The 18,336-nt window shown below is 35.3% G+C and overlaps 2 protein-coding genes across 5 annotated transcripts; one reads left to right on the forward strand and one right to left on the reverse strand.

The window, feature by feature from the left end:
- The first annotated feature begins 660 nt into the window (after positions 1–660).
- On the forward strand, positions 661–3,006 carry LOC143918248 (dynein light chain Tctex-type protein 2B-like). 2 transcript variants are annotated; one of them, XM_077440029.1, is made up of 4 exons: positions 661–866; positions 1,571–1,661; positions 1,736–1,885; positions 1,954–2,614. In XM_077440029.1, exons 1-4 carry the CDS (start codon positions 851–853, stop codon positions 2,117–2,119), a joined length of 423 nt encoding a protein of 140 aa, XP_077296155.1. In that variant the 5' UTR covers positions 661–850; the 3' UTR covers positions 2,120–2,614. The 2 variants fall into 2 exon arrangements, with proteins under 2 accessions (XP_077296155.1, XP_077296154.1); XM_077440028.1 differs by lacking the exon at positions 661–866 and adding an exon at positions 1,153–1,457 and having other exon boundaries at positions 1,954–3,006.
- Ctr1A (Copper transporter 1A) lies at positions 2,085–17,855 on the reverse strand. Of its 3 annotated transcripts, none has more exons than XM_077440026.1 (7): positions 17,658–17,855; positions 6,332–6,508; positions 5,412–5,477; positions 5,219–5,331; positions 5,027–5,140; positions 4,881–4,907; positions 2,085–3,405 (listed from the first exon to the last, which is right to left on the reverse strand). In XM_077440026.1, exons 2-7 carry the CDS (start codon positions 6,506–6,508, stop codon positions 3,204–3,206), a joined length of 699 nt encoding a protein of 232 aa, XP_077296152.1. In that variant the 5' UTR covers positions 17,658–17,855; the 3' UTR covers positions 2,085–3,203. The 3 variants fall into 3 exon arrangements, with proteins under 3 accessions (XP_077296152.1, XP_077296151.1, XP_077296153.1); XM_077440025.1 differs by having other exon boundaries at positions 4,881–4,910; XM_077440027.1 differs by lacking the exon at positions 4,881–4,907.
- Positions 17,856–18,336: the final 481 nt, after the last annotated feature.

Consider the following 18,336-nt stretch of genomic DNA (forward strand, 5'->3'; position numbering starts at 1 on the left):
TGCAACCACACCCGAGCCCATTAAGTTACAGAAACACGGTGTACTCACCAAGCTACTGCAACTGTTCGCTGCAAAAGTTCACTCGGTTCGTCAAGTATCGCTAATCTATGTATATGCAATTCAAAAACCGTTCTCACCAAAAATGATGTGTACTCACTAATTATTTGTACTCACGTAACTACTACAACAGTCCACTGCAAAAGTTCGATCACCGCAAACCTATATGCAACACAAACAACGTCCTCACTAAATCTGGTGAAATCGCACCGAACCCTTTGGGCCCATCGACACTAACAATTTACTTGCAATATTTCCCGTATCCAGTTCCCATATAGTCACCACAGGTGGCTATATACAGGTTCCCATATAGGCACCACGGTAAACGGACTATAAGTCTTATGTGAACCAGTCACAGGACAACCGGTCACTCTAGATCGGTCAAACGTGATCATCCGTCACACTAAAACTGGTCACGAGAAAACTGGTCACACCCAAAAATTCAACCAATTTTTAATTTTTGGGTGTGACCAGTTTTTTCGTGACAAATTTTCGGGTGTGACCAGTTTTAGTGTTGTGGCGGCTCGCTTATACGACATGGTCGAGTTTGGTTGCCTTCCTGCGAGTGGGAACCAACTCGGCTGGGTTCTGAGAGCCACTACCACTCTGCCTTTAGCTGTCATATAATAAACACGTGCATTAACATGCCAGTCGTCTCATTCGTTCATCCTCAATAGTGTGATGAGTGATCACGTGTGACCGATCTAGAGCGACCAGTTGTCCTGTGACCGGTTCACATTTGACTAGTGATCACCGAACCAGGCACCACATGGTGGCAATATAGAAACTGGATATGGAAAATATTTTAAGTAATATCGTTGGTCTCGACGGCACCTTTGAGTTTGTCCAAATTCCGCTACCTGAGCAAACCCCCCAAGTTGCAGTCTAATGTTCGTCTCGCGGTTGCAGTTACGCAGTTCGCAACTGTAGCCCGAACTATTGCTGTAAATATTGCAGCAACTTGGTGAGTACGGGGCCTTACAAACAGCAAAACAAATAAAATAAAATTGTATTTTATCAAACAGTTTCAGTGGATTAATTTAAAAATAAATAAAAACTGACAGTTCTTTTACAATGTCGGCTATGGACAAACTCAGTCGTGTTTGGTCGTTGTTGTGAAGCGGGCGGTTCTTTCGGTTGTCAAGTGAAACGAATTCTATCGATTTGAATGTTTTATTAATGAATCAACGATTGCGATTAAAATCCATAGAAATATTCTATCAAAACATTTTGCAAGTGAATGCAATCGACAGTTTTCAAATCAATAATTATATATTGAAGTTTGAACTGATATAATTATTAATGATACTAACCTCAATCTCTACACATACACAGGGCCCTTTTTCAAAAATTAATCTAATACAACATGTCCGAAAATGCAAAAGAAAGCTCTAGCGAGAGTATGCATAATTGATTAATATTTACCTCAAATATCTATTGCGATATAAGCGCTTTATTATTTATTTACTATTACCATTTAATATAATATAAAATATAAACAATACGATGGCAGATCCGAAGAGTGCTGAAAGTGATACTCCAGCGAACGAAGAATCTACACTCGCTCCTCCCAAATACGAAATACGACCAGCCTTACAAGACAGGTCGGCTCTCACACTATTTAAATTATACTTCTAATAAATATATTCAATAATTTAACGAAGCCCTGTTATTTTAGATTTCAATCGTTGAACGTCAAAGAAATAATAAATCAAACGATGCAAGACATTTTATCGGAGTGTACGTATGAAAGTTCGCAAGCTGAAAAGTGGGTGAAAGACGTTTCAAATACGACACTCGACAGAGTCAACGCTTTAGATATGAAACGGTATTCTACTTTTTTACTGCGATGACTTTTATGAGTGTCATTGTATGCATAATATGACTTGATTTCAGATATAAACTGATCGTTCAAGTGATATTAGGTGAGGTGAGAGGTGCAGGTATCAAAAGCGGAATGAGGTGTATTTGGGACTCGGAATGTGATAACTTTACTTCAGATATGTTTCAAAATGATTCATTATTTTGTCATACGACTGTCTACGGTGTTTATTTTTATTAGAAATGTTTACAAAAATATGTATGAAGCTGGTTGGTTACGATCGTTGAAATGCATTATCAACTTTAAATTAAACTTTATTTTCAGATCAACACTTTCTTTTAAATACATCTATCTTTTAAATATACAAAATAATAATAACATGTCCATATAATACATTTTGTTAAGCCTCGCCTACAAATAATTTATTATCGTACACATACGAATACATAACTACAACCAGGAACCAATTTTACTAATATCAAAAGAACAATTTTTTTTGGTCATGGGTAAAAAACCACAAAGTTTATAAGCAACTCAAATGGAAGACAAAATAAGTTCATTTTTGATAGTAAATTAACAATATAATATAATACTTTATACATTAGAATGCAAATTTTTTGTCAATTTTATGAATTCTAAAATAGGTCGATTATTTAATTTACATAATAGTACGTTATTTATAATAAATACACCCACTTGTCATTTGACCGTGTATTCGTATTTTACATTCAATCTAAAAAAAAAAAAATTGTGACCAAGTTTTATTATTATAACATGATTATATTTATTCTTATATGTGCAATTTTTGCTCTACACAATTATATATGAAGCAAGTCACTTGTAAAGCACACATTTTCTCCAGTCTTATAAAACAAGGAATGATAAATATTTGATCAACATTTTAATGATATATTATTATCGAACACAGTTACTTTGTTCCATTTTTTAATAATATTATAAAGTTGAAATATTGTTTCATTTCAATTCAATGGAAAATACACTCAATACACTGTTTGCAAATGTTAAAATAATTTCTTATAACTTCACATATGTAAATGTAATTAAATTATTTTTATACAAAATTCAAATGTCTATTAATTTAAAAATAAAAATTCCAATTTAAAATGTCACGAGTATAATCAAATTAAAAACGTATAAATAATCTTAAAAAATATGTATGATGCGACCGTATTGTTTTTAACATTCCGGTTCATACAACAAATCCTTTTCCGATACACTCGATAGTCTTCCGTTTGTCCCATACGATAATACATAATATCACTGCACATCAATATCTTAACCGGTCCCTCGATTTCTCCTCTAATCAGTGACAATGCTCGGTGACGTCCACGACCACTGATTTCTTCCAACCGAACAGGAAATTTCCACAAGCAGCACCCGCCACAACGGCCAGACACAACCAGCTATTGTACGTCATGAAAACCAGCATCAGAAGGTAGGAAACTGTGACTTGGATCGCGTGAAGAGTCGTCTGCCACACATGCATCTTACTGCACATCGACGGCCTAAAAATAAACATCAGTTTAGTACAAAAATGAAATAAAACAACACACCATACAACATAAATGTATTACAAGAATATATACAACATCAATTATCTATATATGAAGCTCGTTTAAAATATATATTAAAGTCAAATACTCAAAATTAGATACTTAGAGAGGACTTTGGGTAGTGTAGATGTTACAGTTGAAGTGTATTTTTCAGTTGTAATATACTTTAACTAATTGGAATATATTCCATATAACCTGATACCAACTACCGTTATAGTTGAAGTGTAGTTTTAGTTGCAATATATTTTGACTAGTTGGAATAGATTCCGTATTACCCACGTAAGTTGATTTATATGGCGAATTACATTCCAACTGGTCAAAATATATTATAACTGAAAATACAGTTCAACTAAAAGTGGGTATCAGGTTAGATTTTCGTGAAAACGTCAATCGACTAGTAAATTGAGTTGAAAAGTCCCATTTTAGCTTTGAACACATTCTTAGAGTTATCGTAATACGGTACTCATTACTTTAATTCGTCATACCTAACAAATATTAACGTATTATTGAATTCTAAAGCATTCGTAAAAACATCGGAGCTGTAAAAACTATTACAACTGACGCACATTGTTGAAAGTGTACTATACAAGCGAGTTACAATTAACTAGTTGAATTGTATTCGAATATGAATGACCTAAAACTCCAGTTGGAATATATTACAACTAAAAATACACTTCGACTATAACATAAACAAATTTAAGATTTTTCAACGAAGAAACAGAAATTTTACACAATCGAATGATCGATTTGAAAGTTTGACGAGTGAAGGAAAGATTTAGGGTATTCAATTGCTGAGAATTAGTACGGAAAGGATGAAGATATTCCAGAGAAGGTGCAGAAAAGTTTATCAAAAGCTTAAGATAATGAGTTAGTCAAAACTAGTAGAGTAAGGGGAAATGGAGTGAACTAAATAATATATTGTTAAAACAAATGTGAACGTAATACATATATTATAATAAAAGGCTGAGTCAATGTGACACAAATTGATTGGCAGATATGTTATATATAGTGTATGTATAGGAAATATCCAATAACTAAATATATAAAATCTCTTAAGAGAACCTTATTAAGACATTGGCAAACCAATCTTAAATAAAGAGAAAGGAAAGAGACGTCATTATTTTGAAAAATTTCATATATTATACGTAGTTTCTACCAAACAATCTTCATCGCCATGATATTTACTTGTAAAATGTCAAAATCAAACTGATTTTTCAAATATAGCAGCCATATCGATGGCATCTATCGAACTCACATATGTACATAGATAGCTATTGACTCGTCCTAAAGTACAATTTAATTTTAGTGTTACTCGACATCTCATTCACGGTGTTATTGTAAATTGAAGTTGTTAAAAAGACAAGGAGAGAGAGAGAGATTCAAAGCGACCAGACAACCGTGCCATCAGCAAAATGTTTAAAACTTACGGTTGTTTTCTATAAACTCCTCCGATGCTGCTTAAAAATGAAAAAGAAACAAAAACACAACCATGAATTTCAACAGCATGAACACAAGTAGCTACTATTAAAATGAAAATCATATACACAAAGAAAAAATACACATAAACACTTACTGGACGACTCTCGGTTCATCGGACGGTGAAGCCTTTTCTTCGGGAGGCTGAACCGCTCTATACTGCAACGCGTTGCAAGTCTTCCAGAACAGATGCTCTCTGTAATATTTCAACCTAAAATCGAAAACGAACATTAATTTATTGAAATTGATTCAAATCAAATTAAAAAAAAATCAAATACATTAAACGTACCCTTCGTAGAGGACGGCCATCACAAATATGGCAAAAATTGACGCTATTAATCCACCGAGGCTTGTGATTTTCCACCAGTCAAACAGAACCGTTTCGGTAAAGCCGCCGTGAAACTGAAATAATACAATTCGATTGAATAATAGCATGCTACTTTTAAGTACACATAAAAGAGTGAACGTAAGCGTTTACTTACAGTCATTGACATGTGTCCTCCGTGAATCGAATGATCTGCTGTGGGGTCGTGATGATCATGCACATTCTGAAAATGTCGTAAATATCATATTATTAAATCAATACGCTAGCAAAGACAATTATAAGAGGAACATGTAGTTGAGAAAGATGACTAAACTATTAATTGGAAACACAAACAGGAAAATCAGTCTATAAACTAATACTTTGTTTAATAAATGGTAACCAGGACTACAAAACAAAAAGTACGCTCCTGAATACAGGATTTATGATGGTTGAAAGTATTTAATTAGCAATGGGTAAGATACATAGTTATAGATTTAGCATTTTAAATTGAGTATTGCTAGCGCTAGCGTCGCCACACTTATCATTTATCAAAGGTCGAACGAGTGAAGTGCTCGATTTATATTCAAGATGTAGAAGTTAGTAAAATAAGAGTCCACCTTACGGCACAAACTCTTCAAAAGAGTTGATGAAGACTCGAAAAATTAACTCGTACAAAAGCATTAAGATTAAGAATGGGGGTAGACAAGTACGCGCGTATAAGCGAAATCACACAGGGAAGAACGGCACGTCGTGTGCTTGGCTCCCCGCCGTGGGTGGTCTCCTACATTTTTTCAAATATGGGATACACCGTTATCGATCACTGTCAAGCAAGGATGCAATTTTACCGAAAACACTCCAGGGGGGTGATTTTGGGACGGTGTGTGCTTGAATATGTGCCGAGTATGCCACATTTTTTTCACATATATAAAAAAAACAATGTGCCACGTTCATCGCTGTGTTTTCGCCCTATGCGTGAGAAACCCCCACTTCTAATCTTAATGCTTTGTTACGAGTTCATTTTTCGAGTCTTCAACAACTCGGAGTTTATGCCGTAAGGGCCACCGGTGAAATAAGAGGACGAAGGGTAGAAAATCTCACCGAATTTTGTTGCAGATTCACTATGGCGTCTGTGACGACTTGTGCCACAGTCGTGGCCACCGATTGGTGATCGTGTTCTGCGTGCATGTCATGGCCGGCATGCATGTCATGACCGGCATGCATGTCATGTCCGTGGTGCACGTCGTGTCCGCCATGATCTCCGTGTGAACCCTCCATCTATGAAAATTAAAATGTCAATACATTGTTATAACGCGATGAAAATTGTTCTTGTGTCTATCTGGTATTGAGTTCATAACCTTTTTACGATTAAAGTGTCATAATGTGAAGATAGGAAAGAGTTCAGTTTCACATGCATTCGCAGTGACCATGACAATAATCCAAAAGTGAAAGGTCAAGAGCGACGAGAACACGAAAAAACCACCGATTGTTGTTTCGTATACTTATGAAAAGGGGCGTCATTGGGGGGGGGGGGGCTGAGGTGGGGAGCCGCCCCCCCCCCTAGATTTGAGCGGGATTATCCACTTTGTTAAATGTATTATTATGAATTTGAATTAAAATACTAAACCAGCAAAAATATAATATTGAAATTCTTTAGAAAACTGTCAGGTATAAACACGTCGATTTTCATGATTAAAAGAAATAGTTTAAATTCACATACTCATTTTTTTACTAGCCTATTCTTACTTCACTTTCGATTTTTTCATCTGACGAAATTTGGGTTATTTAATAAAAAATAACCCCCCCCCCCTAGAAAGTCATTCCTTATTAATAAAAAATGTTGCCCCCCCCCCCGGGACAAGCTGCTTATGAAATGCATTTTTGGGAATAAAACTATCATAAAACAGGGAGCTGGCGTACAATACTAGTAAAGAGGAAAGTTAAATATGTACATAAATCACGTAGATGTTCTCTTATTAAAAGTTAGCCTTCATGGACCAAGTCTAGCTGACGAAACCGCGCGCGGTTCACTTGCGCAAGTTGCAACCCACAATACTAGATTTTACTCAATCGTTAAGATGAAAATCGCCTCTTCCCAATTCGTCTAAAATTACGTTATGAATCACCAGGGAAATATCCTTACCAAAAAGGTTGAAGAAACAAAAAGGTTGTCCAAGTCCCTAAAATATTCATAAGACTGCCCTACTACTAAACAATTCAAAACATATCCGAATCTAGTGAAAGGATCATAAAAAAGTCGGAAAACCCAAGGGTAGTGTTAGTTCAGCAACTAGTGTGACAATTAGGTAATTGGATCATTAGTCACATTTCGATCGCCCAAAAAGACAATTTTTGCCAATAAAATCGCGATTACGGAATATTTGGCACTCGAGTTATCGTTAGTATGATGGACTTTTCGGCTGCCAGATGTTCCTCTATAGGGATTCTAGTGACTTTTGAGCGAGCGCTTTGTGACCGAACCGAAAATTAATATCCAATGCGATTTAACACGAAATAAGAATTCCTCAATTTTTTTAACGACTCTGACTTCGGTCAAAATGTCACAACTCCACAATTTTGGTATTTACACACCCAGCATGTCAGTTGCAGAAGTAACACGTAATCGGCATTCAATCAATTACACTGACAGCTCTAGATCTTTTCATGAACAAATCAACTCAAAAACAGTCTTGGATTTGAATAATATTAGATTTTGTAAAACTCGTGTGCATAGTTCAGTGGTCAGCGTGTAATGCTTTCAACTGGGTGGTCACGGGTTCATTCCCTGGACGGGCGCGGCTGGCCAGACCTTGGATATGTGACTCCATATCGATAGTTTCCTATCAGAGTTTGCCAATTTATTTGATTTCCTTGGAACGGTTCCATCAAATTGGCAACCTGTCATATGTATATCGTAAAAATTCGAATGTATAGCATCTCGAATTTGCCGATATAAAATGCTGTCCAAATGTTTGCCAAATTTGTCTCTATGATGCTCTGTAAAAATTGTTGAAAATATAGCACGGACTGCGTCAAAATTGAAAAAGAGGACATTTTAGATATCATATAAAAAAGATAGAGAACAAAGTAATTATATTAAACAAAAGAACATGTTCTCTTAAAAAGAGACCTGTTGGCAACCTTACGTATAATGTTAACAATTGATGGGTCATGGGTTCAAGCCCTGACCGGGTGTTGCTGGCGAGACCTTGAATATATGCAACTCCAGGTCGATTGTTTCTTATAAAAGTTTGCCAATTTATCTGATTTCATTGTTGTTTAAGGGTTCCTACCCAAATTGGCCACCTACCCCTATCAGTCAAAATTATTTGAAAAGATACCTGTTGCCAACTCTACCAACAACTAAACCTGGAGTCTCCAACGATCCGATGACCTGTCTGTTTTTCTAATTCCCAACCACTGAACCCATCATAATTATATCATAGCCCAACAATAGGCAATATCCAACTTTGTAAAGATATTAAAATCGAAACAAATGGCAGCGGAACGGATTTGATTGCCGCATTGCCATATCTGTAGCCAATTTGATCATGATGGCAACATGTTGCGGCTATAAGCCAGCACGTGTATAAAACAAGCAAACATTGACCGGGGGGACTCTGATTGTTTTTGATTAAAATGGAATTGAATAATTGTCCGAACACGCTCGGACTGAACAGAGTCGTTGGCCACAGTTGCAACAAATTAATCCAACTGACGAGAGGTGGGAGGGGGAGTGTGTAAATTTCACAATCATTCGCACATTGCTGTCACCGCATTATTATTACTATAATCATCAAATGCTTAATACAATATATATTGTGGTCGGAAGGAGACGTTGAAGTTTCCGCCGATAAAGGAATTTTGAGGAATTTGTGTGCCGACATTAACCGCATACCGAGCCGTACCAATGGGTAGAATATAAATAAAAGACCTCCTTTCTCCATTCGAGATCGATTCGCATTCAGAATGTCTGAAATCGGACTCTTTTTCAAGCCGGAGAATGTTTTCAGAATCGATACGATTGGACAATACGGTCGGTTTTGTGAAAATAAAAAATGTATGGAGACGCCATTTTGAATAGTGACAACAGAGCCTAAAATTCAGAGCTTCGTACATATCTTCTGGTCGTCAAAATTCAAATAAGTACTCAAACATATTTATTTTATTGTATAATAATCAATATACACTCGCCATTACAGATTTGCTCCAATGCGACGTACAGAATACATAAACATTAAGAAATCAGAAATACAGTAATACATACATATACAATCAGAATATATAGCATATGACAATTAATCAGAAATAATAATCATAGAGACATCTATGGATTATTTTTAGATTTTTTTTGTATACAATTTTTATACATAAAATAAATACGAAATTATAGAGATGTCTATAGAGATATCTATAGATTTCAGATTACTGCGTATAATTATTACAAATTATACACGGGCAGATTTTGTGACAACAGGATTAGATCTAATACCAATTTTCAGGAACCGTTTCAGCAATGATCAGATAAAATTGGCAAACTCTGATAGAGAAACGATCGATTTGGAGTCACAAAACACCCAAATCTAACCAGCAGTGGCGAGGACTCGAACCTTTGACCTCAGTGGTGCTAAATATATACGCTACCACTAAGCCAAACTGCTGGCTAAATTTAATATTAAATTTAGTAAAGGAAAAGCAAAGGTACGTATACTTATATTTTTTTTATTTAACATATTAGCCACAGTGACATTACAGAGAGCTCCAACGCGTCAATGAAGCACGCATAATCTACGCTATGGCACTAGGGGTTCCAAAAAACCGACCGAAAGAAAACGGTTCTTTTACAAATAAGAAGCCGGTTAACCGATTTTTTGGAAAATGGTCAAAAAGCCGGTTTTTCGACATCTGTTTAAGCCGGCTTGGAAGCCCTACTATGGCACCCAGACCAAAAATCCTTACATTGGTATAGGTTTGACAGTGATTCCCATATTTGAAGAAATGTAGGAGAAGCTTGTCAGAAAAAAAAGCCCCTGCGGAGTGAAACATCACTTGTTCACCACAGGAAGTCAAGAACGCACCCGTGCCGTTCAATTTAGTGTGTGTGTGTGCGCCTTAATTCACGCACTATGTTCTCAGTAATACTAAGCAGCGTTCAAATTATTAAACAAGGCACGTTTGCGCTAAAGAATAATCTCAACAAATAAAATAAAGTAAAAATTCAGGACATTGCCATATTGCTTTAATTCTCAGCCCAGCCGACTAATAAACGCAGGCTCATTTTACAATGGAAAACCAGTTTTAAGATACGATTAGAGTTTCACTGTAATTTCTACCTCAAAGCAGACACACCTGAACGGACCATTTTATAGCATCACCTGTTTTATAATCCCACTACACTCGTGGAAAATTGGCAACTGTGACGAACGCTAACCTAAATGATTCCTCCAAGTATTTGATCCCAATTCAGATTTAAAAAAAAGAACAATTCAGACAATAAGAACTTGATTGCAGGCAAACCGCGATACCGCCGAGTCATGCGGTTGAATTAACTTTGCGATTTTTGTACTTTTTTCCTTATGTTTAGCAACAGACAAAAAATAGAATGGTGTGCAAAAATAGATTGCATCTCTTTTACATTCTAGCATGAGGATAAATTCTTTTCCAAAAAAGCAAAAATCCAAAACTAACGAAAACAATTTGCAGTATAGAATCTTTTAGGTTATGTAAAACAAAATGGCGTCTACATTTTTCAGTTGATTCAGTTGTTTGAAGGCACAATGACTGAACACGCGTTTACTGAACAAAGCGACAAATTCATGTGACATGTGAACTAGGGATTGTAATACAGGTATACCGATTTACCGGTAAATCGGCAAAATTTCGCCATTGGTAAATACCGGTATTTACCGTAAACTATTTTACCGCGAATTTAGTACATATACAGGCGTATTATCACACAATACAACATTGCAAATCGATGCAAATGGCGGATTAGGTTGTCTGCAATTTGTTTATTTTCAGTATTAAATGTGGAAATTTCAAATTGATAAATTCACTGGCAACACAGACTAACCAAATCGTAATAAATGCGGTCAGACGATTGTTTCAATTATGATACAAATAGTCCAAAATTTAAATGAATAAATATGATTGGTTAAAAATAAAATGTATTTATTATTACGAATTTACTTAAATACATTTATTTACATAACATTAGTGTTTTTACCCGGCTTCGCTCGGTATTTGTAATATAAACCGCTTAAACATCGCCAATCTAATAGTAAACATTTTATTAAATTTATTTGAATAGTTTTATTTTATTTAAATTTATTTGAATATTCGTTTGTTTTTTTTTTTATTAAATTTAACGTCACGGAATTTACGACCCAAACAAACATAAATGTGTACATACAAAGTCTCTTTCGAAATTATATAAAAGATTATTCACCTGAGATTTATTTTTAATTATTTACGATTCAATATAGGTTGACATTTTTAGGAAAAGTAATATAATCCACGAAAAAAAAAATTACCGGTAAATACCGGTATATGAAAATATGCTAGGAGGAAAATTGATTTACCGTTAACCGGCTTATGAAATTTGACGGTAAATTGCAATCCCTAATGTGAACTTACAATAGACCATCCAACACAAACCTCAAAATTTTTGAAATAGTATGCAATACAAATAAAATAAATGATAAAATACTAATGTTATTTTGTCATGCGTTCAGCTGTCTGGTTTCCCTTTCATTTGCTTCGAATTCGATTCAAAATCAATCTATAAAAATTAATATGTACATATGTAGTAATAAATATTTTGCTCCAGAAAAAATTAGGTACATATCTATATAGATAAGTACATAAACGCAATTGACATTGAAAGTACATACATATTACGATACTGAAAATAGATTAGAATAGATATAATAATCATCTTAAAAACAAATCCAAACGTAGGTACACATTTATAATAATCGAAGAATAAGTGTATAGAAATTATAAACATATACAACAAAGTATGCAAAATCGTAAAATATTCCCTAAAAAAATAGCAGCGGATGATTAAATAATAAACAAAAAACAGTGTATCGTTTAATAAAAAATAATAAATAAAAATTAATTGAACCCTAAACACTTCCAATTATTGTTGAAAACATTGGATAAGATAAAAACTGTAAATAATAAAATAATCCATCAAACAGCGCTTCTCTATTACTCTATTATCTGAAGCTGCTTCTTTTATCAATTCCATTCGTTTATTTATGTTTTAGCTTATAACGTAATAAAACAAACACAATGCAATGCAACGCAAGGGAAATGCAAAAACAATCTTAAATTTTCACAATTATTCACATTAAATAGCACATTTTGCAGTAATAAGCAAAAATATGATAAATTATCGAAAATATACTCAAGAAAAACGTAAATGCTGTCCCTTACACCGCCTCTCGACCAATAGAATTTCATACAGACAATAGAACATTGTACGCGCGAAATGCTATTGGTCGAGATGTGTCTTTTTACAGTGGATGGACTATAGACGTGTATTATATACCACTTCATCCATTCGTGAAAAAAATCTGTATCAATCACGGGGGGCATGGAAAGTCTTGTAGGGGCCCTAGGACATGGTCGAGTTTGGGTCGCCATCCTGTGAGTTGAGACCGATTTTCAACACGTTGGTGGCTGCCACTTGACTTCCTTCCCGCCCGTCACAATAAACAGTCGCGTTTACAACAATACCGTAATTTCATTCCTTTCGCCTATATAGTCCTAAAGTACCCCAGACCGAAAAATGTTGAGTTAACATGACAAGTAGTTTGGTTGAGGATTTTTTTTTTTTTTTGGTGCCATCTTATCGATTCCCGATAAATCATCACCAGCGATATCGTTGCTCTTCAGATCATGTACGGGCACTACGGAATCATCACTCCGTCCCCAAAATTGTGAATTGGGCTTCTGAATCTCTCACATTCAGAACACCAATTCGTGAGGCTTTTTTCGCTTTAAACGCCTCTGCTGGTGAGTTGTGTCCAATAGCTGCAACGCTTCTATGTTAGGGTGACGGTGCAGTCTCAACTCGTGCCTCCCGGCGCATTCTCGGATGACTTCTTTTACTCTTTTGATTTTTAGGCCCTTGTGGATTTTGTGACGAAGCGATATGCATCGGTGATAATCCTCAAAAACTGGTTTTGACATATTTGCATTTTTTCGATATTGGATGGCTTACTGCATCCCCACAGTTGTATGCCATATGTCCATATTGGCTTCACGATTGCCTGGTATATCAGTTTTTTGCATTGTAGGTCTAATTTGGAGTGTCTTCCTATTAGCCAATGCATTTCTCTTTGTTTCATTCGAATCTGTTCTATTTTTTTTTAATGTGATGCCTCCACGTAAGCCTTGAGTCAAGATTAGCTGAGGATTAACAGAGCTATTTCAGGATGATCAGCTAATATGTGAACTTTCCCCATTACGTACCAACCTAATTATTGCTATTTTCATCATCATCATCGATGGAAAAATGTCTAATTATAATTTACTACTCCAAGAGTTGTCGTATCAGTGATAAGTTATCAATCTCATTTCAGAAAGATAAAATTCTACCCTTACCGCGCTAAATCTGTTCCGTAAGAAAACAGAAGAAAATGGAAAAAATAAAAAAATAAACTGATACAGGATATAATGGCGGTTCGTGAGAATTTCGTGGCAGGCTGCAGAGATGAATCGAGCTGTAGTAGTTCGTTGACTATACTGGTGTAGTAGTTTGTTGACTATACTATACTGGAAGGGCTGCAACCCCACAGCCCACATGGACGGCAAAAACGACGTGCATATGTGCTATACTATAAGGGCTGCAGTCCGTAGCTCATATGGACGACAAAAGTAGCATATATGTACTATACCGGGAGGGCTACAGCCCCACAGTCCATATGGTTGACAAAAACAGCATGCATATGTACTATGTATACTGGAAGGGCTGCAGACCCGCAGCCCATATGGATGAAAAATTCAACGTGTACGTGTAATATACTAGTAAGGCCACAGCCCCGCAGACTATATGGACGGCAAAAATAGCATGCATATTTTATTTATTTTACATAAATATAGGGATGATTTTTAAACGAGCCGTATGTGTGGTTGGCCAAACTGCTAGGGATAAAGTGTGTGTGGTATGCATGGGAGACACCGGATGCGTGTAGCTATGGTCACTTGTTGGAGAACAACCCGGACGACATGGTTATAATAAATAGATCTGACTGAATCTGCGCTTTTCACTTGGAATCCTTCACATCCGGATACTATATAAATATATGTAAAACCAGGAAGGCCTACCCGGTAGACCCCAATGCGCCTTCCTAAATAATTAATTACAAAGATGCAGCATTTTTATTACATAAATCGCTGTATTTCAAGAGGTTGAAGAACACGAAATTAACAATTAATTAATTAATTAATCCATAGAGATATCTAAGGATTTAGACTAGTACATAATTTTTTATATATTGTACATATATCAAATTCAGATATTTGTGACAGCGGGTAGGATGATTTTTGACAATTTGTTTGAGGAACCCTTTCAACAATGAAATCAGAAAAATTGGCAAACTCTGATAAGAAACGATCGACTTGGAGTCACAAATATCCAAGTCTGACCAGCAGTATTAAATATTAGCACGGTAACCTCTCTGGGAGGGCTACAGTCCCGCAGCCAGCCCATATGGATAAAAAATTAGCAAGCACGAGTACTGTACATACTAGGAGGGCTTCAAACCTTCAGTCCATATGGAAGACAAAAATGGCATGCTATACTGGGAGGGCTGAAGCCCACAGCCCATGTGAACGAACCGCCAATGATTGACTGTATCTGTGAACTCACATCTCTGAATTAGAACATCTCGATATTTATACCAGCATCATATTGTAGCATATGCTAAAAGGAGCCGCCATTATAATTGGTTTTCGAGGATTATCTCCAGGCTAAGTGCAAGTAGGCTAAACAATGACCACCGAATTGGCTAAGTAACGGCACCCGGTCCCTTCTCAGAACTGACAGCGATAGCGTGGGGCTGAGTGACGTGGGAATGCATATCCGGGTACATGCCTAAACCATAGGGAAGTAACAGGACGTCGAAGATGCAGGGAGCGACCTGTCCTTTATAAACGGGTACTTAGGCGATATCAAGGCATTCTGGACGGAGCACTAGCTGTGCGTTTATCTCCTTAATCACCAATAAATGCTGTGAAGCGACTTTGGCCTTTCATTTGGATCCTCCACCCACCCCTACGCAAATATATTATATGTAGAATATACGAATTGATATAAAAAAAATTACTTCCTTGTTGCTGTTGTAGTCGAAACGAATTTGTCCATTCGAATTTGTATTAAGAAGTGAAAGTAAATCGAATATTATAATAATATAGTAAAAAGAGTATGTATGTATGTTTCCACTTCCGATTAGCCTACTTTAAAAAAATCTTAATTAATTCCACTTTTCTAAAATATGATTCTAAATAATCTAATCAATTACCTTGATGACTGGATTATAGCACCGGTTATCACGAAAATCGTCATCGAATAATTGCAATAAATTATTTATATTCACATTGAAATAAAAATTAAGAGATACGTTCAAAACGAAAAATGTGGATAGTATTTCGTAAATATGGTTTTAAAAACACCTATGCTATCAAAATTGTCAGCATACCAGGAACAAACAGCAAACGGAAATTAAAAAAAAAAAAAACACTCATCATGAAAAATTCAAATTCAATTCAAAAATTTGCAAATAAAATAGCCATAAATGCAATTAATGCAAACGTGTATCCAAATGCTAAAATTGCACTTACGTCAAAATTTTACATATGCACATTGCGAAATGTAAATTTGATATACATACATACATTGCGAAATGCAAATTTTCATCCGGTAACACAAAATATGTATATCGATCGATCCAAATGTTAGTCTTTAGTTATTTCGGTCAAATTGGATTGTATTCTGAGATCTCGCGGTTTACTAAAGATCTGGGTCACGTTCAAGCTTAGACCCCGAGGGCTACAAGTTTACCGTAGATTTTTTGGACATAACATTATATTATGTTCATAGAAAAATTATAGATGTACATTTTTCAACAACTCAACAAACCCTATCGAGACTTTCTTTAATATATTATGTTTCAAAACACCGTAAGTTCTTTGTTATGTATATAAAAAAAAATATGAAAGTGATCTACTTTCTATAAGAATCAACGAGAGTTGAAAAACTGGCAAGGAAATTGTTAACATAAGAAATCCGACAGATTTTGCAAACGGCAGTTCTACAAAAATGAACGTGTGGATATGTTTTACTAATAGACACTTATAATTTGTACAATTTTAAGCACATATACATTCTAAAATAACCTTCAAGGATAAGCTTACTCTTGCCTTTTGAAGTTTATGTTTAGTGTAAGCGTAAAATACTTACAGATATCCAATTTATCTTTCTAATTTAGTGTAGTAAAACATACAACCGGAGATTTATCTCCTAAGTGTCTACATATATAATATAATATAGCAAAATCGTGAGTACTAAACGACCTCAATCAAGGTGATAAATAGGTGAATTAAGTCGGTTCCGTAACGATATTTATTACATACGATAGAGAATGTAACATTGTGTGATAATAACTTACCAAAAGGTTCATATCCTTTTAAAATATACAATTTAATCAGACATGTGTGTTATAACTGATGATTTCAACATTGATATAACACACCAAAGATAAGATTATATCGATTATAACCAGTTTGGAGATAATTTCTCGGACATTAATTAACGCCACTACATACATACATACATACCTCCGTTCGCATAAACATTAGCATATTCTTGGAAAGTATAATCTCTTGTTGTTCATACTGATATGTATGTATGTGGAAACATCAAAACATGAAAAGAGAACAATTGCAGAAAAATTTATACGTAAACAAAACAAGCGTTTATAAATTTCACAATAAGAATTGGATCAAAAAATATTGCACAAACTGAAAATAATCCGTATTGTTCTAACAGTATTTGATTGACCCATTTCAAAATTGTAGATAAGAATTAAATTTACAAATTGAACACAGCAGTATTTTAAATTTACAAAGTCGGTATAAATTTCCTGCATTCTTTGCTTAAGTGAAACAACCAGCACAATAATGGCAAAGTACATTTGATTAGCTCAATCGCGTGTTTCGGCGATATTGAATCTGCAACCGTAAACAATTCCCCATATGGCCGTCATTATATTACACTGTAATTGTGTCGAAATGATCACACAAATGTAACATTCCAAAATTATTAAAGTGTGAAAGGTAAGTTGAAGTGTGCAAAAATTTGACATTTAGATTATTAAGTGAATAAAATTGAAGTTGTGATGTTGGTGGAAATTACCTGTGCGAGTTGACAGAACAGGTGGACTGGTCGAGACGAAGTGGTCGGAAGCTGGAGGTCTGATTGGATCGAAGATATTGGTTAGGTTTTATGTAACACGAACAGCTGTCACAATGCAGTACGGCCGCAGACACACACAACACACGACCTCTCAGCGAGACTCGACTCGCTCTACTGGCATAACCAATTCGATGTGTCTTGCAATCAGTGTCGCCATGCTTTATCTTTACAAATGGTGGTAGTATACCAACCTAATCGCTTTATGATTTCCTTGTTTGTTTATTGCACAATTTTATTACCATTAATTTAATATGAATGGCTTTGGAACGAATCTATTCATATAATGAGAATTTGATGATATGTGTAGGGTTAAAGCAGGAATATTGGTGTTCCGTCGAAAATTATAATTGTGACGAGCAACTTTATGCACGGAAATGGCTCCCACGCTGGGACGCGCAGGTGGCGTATAGGCAGTAGTGTCCAGAGAGATGTTATAAGAATAGAGGGGCCTTTTCGAATAAATAGTTGTTGTCAATTTTACGCTACATCGAACGGAATACAATCGGATCAATTTACTTATAAAAATGTATCCCATGTTGCTTATTTTGTGTTTTTGAATGTATTGTGCAATTTTTATGCTTGCCCATCTTGCGAGTAATATAAACAGATAAGTTTTTAT

The sequence above is a fragment of the Arctopsyche grandis genome, chromosome 10 (assembly GCF_051622035.1).
Source record: "Arctopsyche grandis isolate Sample6627 chromosome 10, ASM5162203v2, whole genome shotgun sequence".
Lineage (NCBI taxonomy): Eukaryota > Metazoa > Arthropoda > Insecta > Trichoptera > Hydropsychidae > Arctopsyche > Arctopsyche grandis.

Coding starts and splice junctions, on each gene's coding strand:
- LOC143918248 (XM_077440028.1), top strand. CDS start 1,424: ATGTCCGAAAATGCAAAAGAAAGCTCTAGCGAGA. Junction 1,458..1,570: donor AAAAGAAAGCTCTAGCGAGA/GTATGCATAATT, acceptor ATACGATGGCAG/ATCCGAAGAGTGCTGAAAGT. Junction 1,886..1,953: donor AACGCTTTAGATATGAAACG/GTATTCTACTTT, acceptor ACTTGATTTCAG/ATATAAACTGATCGTTCAAG.
- Ctr1A (XM_077440025.1), bottom strand. CDS start 6,508: ATGGAGGGTTCACACGGAGATCATGGCGGACACGACGTGCACCACGGA. Junction 4,911..5,026: donor GATGAACCGAGAGTCGTCCA/GTAAGTGTTTAT, acceptor TTCATTTTTAAG/CAGCATCGGAGGAGTTTATA. Junction 3,406..4,880: donor GGAGTTTATAGAAAACAACC/GTAAGTTTTAAA, acceptor GTTTATTTTTAG/GCCGTCGATGTGCAGTAAGA.